This window comes from Phytophthora cinnamomi (genome assembly GCF_018691715.1).
Source record: "Phytophthora cinnamomi strain GKB4 chromosome Unknown Contig48, whole genome shotgun sequence".
Lineage (NCBI taxonomy): Eukaryota > Oomycota > Peronosporomycetes > Peronosporales > Peronosporaceae > Phytophthora > Phytophthora cinnamomi.
The window spans coordinates 106,017-112,264 of NW_027150981.1; the positions used below are offsets into that span (position 1 = coordinate 106,017).

Consider the following 6,248-nt stretch of genomic DNA (forward strand, 5'->3'; position numbering starts at 1 on the left):
GCGCGCGAGATGCTTGAAGGTGTGATCGCAGAGCTTCCGATCAGCGATGTCATCGCCAACAAACCGTCAAAGGCGCAATGATCAACTCAAATGGTCTAGTGCCCTGAATGAAATTTGGTAACATCGTCGCAGATCGAGTCGTGACACACAGTTTAGCAACAAACTTACTCAATATGTAGACAGGAGTGCATGAATCAAATTTGTCTTACCTGTCGCGACGATTTTGCTGGGTACTTGTGCTAGACGCTGTATATGCATCGTAACCCCGCTGGGGTTATGCAGGTGGCCATGTCGATGTCCGTCCTTGACTTCCTGCCGTCACACGCACGGCTTACTCAATTCAGTAGCGTTTAATCAGATGCTGCTCGACGAGTCAGTGCTCGTGTTTGTCCAGCGTTTGTAATACGGGGTGGTATTGAGTTTCATGTATTACAGTAGCTATCTTACGCCAACAAATTCGTGAGAACTCTGGATTGTCGCTCAGAATAACAGTGGTTGTATCGAAAAGTCGCCAGGTGTAAAACGAATTCGTGTGCGCACAAACGCACAAGAAACGCAAAAGTTTTTATACAACAAGGAAGCCAGACGCCAACAAATTCAAGAGAATGATGTATATGCAATTACAGGTGTTTTATCAGGGCAAAACTTTTTCAGATAGGTAGACGAAGCTATATCGCAATACAACTGTTATTTCTAATAGATTCGAATATCGCCACATATATCAAAGCAGCGGGTTAGTGCCCGGAATAAATACGATCCTATGACCCTGGTTTCTCCGTCTGTGTCTGGGTCTCGGAATAAATTAAACGATTCTGATTGGTTCGCTGTTTATCCCCCGACAATCCATTAATTCCCACCTCCAAGGGGGTGGGAATTGTTTGAGGATTTTATTCCGAGATAGGCATCAAATTGGAGAGGCAGATAATCGCGTGGTTGCCATGGACGACAAAGGCGACGACGCTGCAGCGCTCGTCCTTTTGGTGGTCATTGGAGCGGCGGCTACGTGGTGGGGCCGCCTTGGGAACATTGCCAGTAGCGCTTCGATACGCCCGATAGAGTGACCACTTCTTCTTCAGCCATTTGATCTAGATCATCACAGTAACAGAGTCATCAATAAAACATTATTAACAAATAGTTATCAGGGATGTTTACCTTATCCTTGCACTGAAGCACAGTGTATGCCTTTTCCTCCGCTTTATTCACTAACGTGGCCACCATCACCCAGGCAGCACCAACTTCAACGTGGTTGCGCGCGCGCGTGAACTCATCCTTCGCCGTCACCTAGCTAACATAGTTTACAAGCGCAATGTGAGGTTATCTCCCTGCTAGGTCAGTTGCACCACAGCAGTAGTCCTTACCGCACGGTGAATAAGGTCTCTGTAGCCTCCTTTGTCCACAACTCGGGGTCGGCTTTCGCCGGGCGCCCACGCTTGGTTTGCTTCTGGGTTGCTTGCGGCACGCACACGGAGAACACGGGAGGAGACCGCTTCGTCTCAGCCGGAGCTTCATCGTAGCAGTTAATGCGCTCCGAGACGAATAGCGTCGACCCTTGCTTGTTGCAGCGTAGCGCCTCGAGGTGTCAGCGAGTAGTGTAGAGTCTTGACTGTCGAGAAGAGGTAGTAGAAAAAGGAAAATGTGCTCTTGTCTTGAGTGAGGCAAATTCCAAAGTGATTCATTCTTTCTTTTAGCCAACCACACTCAACTACATGCAACGTACCACACAATAGGGCACGAGGAGGAAAGCCCCAGGCACAAACACCCCCTTTGGCCAACTGCCACGTGGACAGCGGGTCGATCCCAGTCAATACGGACGGGCGTTGACATGTACGTGAGTTTCCTGGAACTACCACCGAAAAGCTCATACTTCGCGGGCGGGATCTTCTCCGCCGCCAGCAGCACTCACGGTGGCGGGTTGCGCAGGGGGGCGGGGAAGTCATCAGGTGGAGCGTCTCATCCGGGGCGGGCGACAACAGCATCTCCATGACGCTTGTTGCGTACCTGCGCGACCCAAATTTCCAACTTTCCAACTGCGAGGAGGCATCCTCCCTGGGGTTGTCTATGAGATCTGAATGGTGCGAGGAGACTCAAGCTAGAAAAACGATTTTGTCAGGGTATTTGTAGCAGCAACACAATCCCCAGCGCCAGCAATCTGGGGACAGCGTCTGGGAATTGCATCTTCATTTATCCCCAGACCTAGACCCAGAAGGAGAAACCAGGGCCTATGAAAAGGAGTAGGCGACATTTGTGACTCCAAAATTTATTTTTAGGGGTGCTGGCGCCGTGTTCACACAATCAGGTTGTGCTGCGTCTGCACCAGCGTGCACACATGCACACGTGCGCACCTGCGCAATCACAAGGCGCGACTCCAGGATCGACTCTTGCAGCACGGCGTTCTCCACTGCTCGGTCGTGGTACGACTTGGCCCCCTCGCCCTGCTGCACGAGTACCTTGGTCTCCTCGAGTCTGGCATGCAGCGCCTCGATCTCCTTCTACAGCGCCGCCTTCTGCTGCTTGTGGATCGTGTGCGTCCCCTTGCGCTTCTTCAAGACGCGCTTTATCTTCTGCTGGGGCTCGACCTGCTCCTGCACTGGGGACGGCGAGCGAGGAATACAACGCCGGCGAGTGAGTCGCCGGGCCGGCGGCCGGCGTGTCCTCTCCAATTGCAGCCGTGAACTCCATCAACGTTGCTGCAGCGCCGTGGTGCTGTGGTGGTTGCGGCCACTGGAGGCGCTCCAGACCTACAGCTGGCGGTTGTCCACCGCGTCCTGCAGATGCTGGTGCTCCGGCGGTTTGGCTTACAGTAATTAGTCTGGCCCATACTAAAATTGAACATCGATTTTTTTTCCACTCATACCAATTAGTCTGCCTTCAAGAGGGACAGACTAATTTTGAACATAGACTAATTTTGAATATCTAAATAGTCTGCTGGTGGTAAGGAGAACGTGTATTTATGTAGTTAAGACTGTCGCTTTCAGAGTTCTAGGTAAACATCAAACGATGACTTTGTCGAGGATGTGGGTTTCTGCTCGCTCTACGCGGTATCTAGCTTCACTTTCGGCTTTGTTGATTGGCGCTTGTTCATCTGCTGTCTCGCTTTCAGTGGGTACGTCTGGATGATTTCCTGTAAGTGAGAAAAAATAGCGATGTTGGCCATGTACCATCAACACCCAGCACATAGAGCAACACACTTAGTAGCCCCCAAAAATATAGTCTGTGAACTGTCCACAAGTGCCCCAAAATAAAAGGCGGTATGAACCCTCTTCTTCTCGTTGGAACGCAATTTCCCAGAGTGGTGACTCTGGACCTATGTATTTTGTTGTTATCTTCTTTATCCTACATAGTCCAACCTGCCCAAGTCCATACTGGGACGGAGGCGGATAGCCACGGGCCACCTCATGGGAAGCCCTTCCAGAGGGATCACCTGAATCCCTCTGGCGTAAGTGGGAGTGGGAGACTTTGGCCACCTAGGCTCTGGTTGTCCCCGCCTGCTGCCGCGTCCAACACCTCCCCCACAAGCAGCGCATTGGGTTCGTCTACCCGCGCTAGGTGCGTCTACCTGATGCCGCAGAGGCCACGCTTGCGATCATGTTGAACCGGTCCGAGCGACGTCGGCAGGCATGTCCCCGGTGGGCAGGTACTTGATTGCAATCCCACCGGCATGTAAAAGCCCCTTGACAGCCTTGAACCGCACGTCGACGGTCTTCTTCTTGTCGCGCAGACCCCACCGTCGGAGCCGCGATGGCTGGCTGGCTATCCATGGCAAGCATCAGCGGCACATCCTTGCGTAGCACTTGGCTCACCAGCATCTTTGTGGGCTCGCCGTCCTCGACTGCATCGTCCGCCGCTATGTACTCGACCGCCGTACTCGACATTGCCACGACGGTCTGCTTCTTGCTGGACCAGGCAATCGGGCAGCCGAACAGAAACGAAATGGACTTGCGATTCACCTTATCGTTCGCCCAATTGGCGTCCGACACGACCAGCGTTGCCTCGCTGTTCGGCTCGAGGCGCAACCGCAGGTTCTTCGTGGTGTTTAGATACCGAAATAGAAACTTGGCTGCATCCCAGGCGACCTCCCGAGGGCGAGCGCTGTGTCGAGCGAGCTGACTCACGGCGAAGCTTATGTCCGGGCGCGTGACCCGGGCGAGGAATAGGAGTGCCCCGACTACCTCGCGGTAGGGCATCCGCCGCATTATCGCGACTTCCTCGGGTGTTGGGCAATCAGACACTTCATCAAGGCGCGTGTTCGGGACCATGGGGCTGCGCTGCGGCCGCGCACCGTCCATCGCGAATCGGTACACTTCGTCGACGTAAGCTTCTTGTGAGAGCAGCACGGTCGACGGTCCTTTGCACTCGACCCGTATGTCGAGGAACTGATTGGGTTCTCCCAAGTCCTTGATGCCGTACCGCTCCTTCAGACTTGACCTTAGGCGTTTAACGTGGGTCTCATTGGTGTGAGCGACGACCAAGTCGACGACATACACGCACACGAGTAGCAGTGAGTCCTCGACGTATGCGAAGTATAGGCAAGGGTCAACATCAGTAGGCTGTAACCCATAGCTGCGCAAAAACGCATCGATATTCCACTTGCGTCCCGCTTGCCTCAAACCGTAAAGGGCCTTGAGCAGTCGCCATACCTTGCCTTCTTGACCGGCTCGAGCGAAACCTTCCACCGGTTTCATGTGGATGATCTCCGGGAGGTCGGCCGTCACGTACGCCGAGGGAAAATCACCCTGGCGCACCACGAACTGAAATTTAGCAACCAGTACGAAGAATATCCGCACGGTGTGGAGAGCTGCGACTGGGGCGTAGGTCTCGGCGAAGTCGCTCAGGAACTGCTGTCGATCTCCCCGGGCGCAGAGGTGAGCTTTAAACCTTACGATGTCGCCTCGTGCACCGGTCGTCAGTCAGAACTGAATCGTGTGGTCAAGCACAGCCCCGTTAGGTGGTGCGTCGACCTACTCGAAGGTGCCGTTCTCGAAAAGTGCCTGCACCTCTTCCGATATCGCGCGGTTCCACTTGACCCACTGTGTCGACCGGCGCGCCTCCGTGATATTCAGTGGCTCTCGCAGAACATCCCCCAGAATGGCGAAAACTGCCGCCTGTGTTACTGATTGGCTTGCAATTCGCTTGGACTGGCGTCTCGCCGTTGACACTGACACGTGCTCGCTGCCGCCCGAGCAGGTTTCCGACGCGCGGGCGTTACCGGCATCGTCCACTGGAGCGACGTCGGCTGGGTCCTCCTCCCCCACGTCGCGCAGCTCGTGGAACATCCGGTCGATCAATCGGACGTCGTTGGCCTTGATCACCGGCGAACGCGGACCCGGAAACCACACTTTGTAGCCCCCGACGTCGTCTGTGCACCCTAGAAACGCACCCAGCTCGCCACGCGGGTTCGTGTACGGCTGATAATTGACGCGAATTTCCTCCGGGATACGGGCGGTCACGGCCTGGCCGAAGATGGGTACCTTGCTCATGTCTGGGCGTCGCTTGAAATTTTTTTCGTGTGGTGTGATCACTTCACCGCGTTTGGGGATTCGGTATCTCAGGAATGCAGCGTGCTGGAGGGCGTCGGCCCACATACTTTGGAGCATGCCGGAGTCGGCGAGCAAAGCGGATGCCATTTCTGTCACCATGCGCACCGCTCGCTTCGCCACTCCGTTCTGATAAGAGGTGTAGCGCGCTGTATGTTCTTGTGCGATACCTTGGCTTTGCACGTGGCGTCGGAAGTCCTTGTTGAGGAATTCAGTTCCGCCGTCAGTTCTGATTACCTTGATCTCTGACGCCGGGGCCACCGCCTGTCGCTCAATTAACTTCAGGAGCACCTTCATCTTTGACGTTGCATCGGACTTTTTCTGCAGTGGATACACCAGCACGAATCCGCGCCATGAGATCACCATAAAGAATCGGTGCCCCTCCCGGGACTTGGCGACTGGTTCGCTCAGGTCCGCATGCACGATGCTCTCGGTGTAACGGGGTTACACACACAAGTGGCTACAAACCACTTGTGATTTTAACAGATAGATTTCTTTTGGATACTTCCTCACCTTGGTGTAAGTCACACCAATGGATACATTGAAGTGGGCTACCACAATGAGTGGTCCACACCTACCCAAAGATCCTATTGGTAGAAAGCGGCATCTTTCTACCAATTAGAGACGTGCATATTGGCGGGGCTCTGACAGCCAGCCGCTGTCTGTAGTGGGTCTAACTTGACTCACTACTTTAGCTTACACGTTGCGCAACGT

At 54.1% G+C, this 6,248-nt stretch overlaps 1 protein-coding gene across 1 annotated transcript; it reads right to left on the minus strand.

Moving 5' to 3' along the window:
- Positions 1-887: 887 nt before the first annotated feature.
- On the minus strand, positions 888-5,831 carry IUM83_19743 (retrotransposon protein, putative, Ty1-copia subclass; the record flags this gene model as incomplete). Its single annotated transcript, XM_067944807.1, has 4 exons — positions 888-1,085; positions 1,153-1,281; positions 3,726-4,875; positions 4,963-5,831. The coding sequence occupies 4 exons, from the start codon at positions 5,829-5,831 to the stop codon at positions 888-890; spliced, it is 2,346 nt and encodes a 781-aa protein (XP_067790188.1).
- Positions 5,832-6,248: the final 417 nt, after the last annotated feature.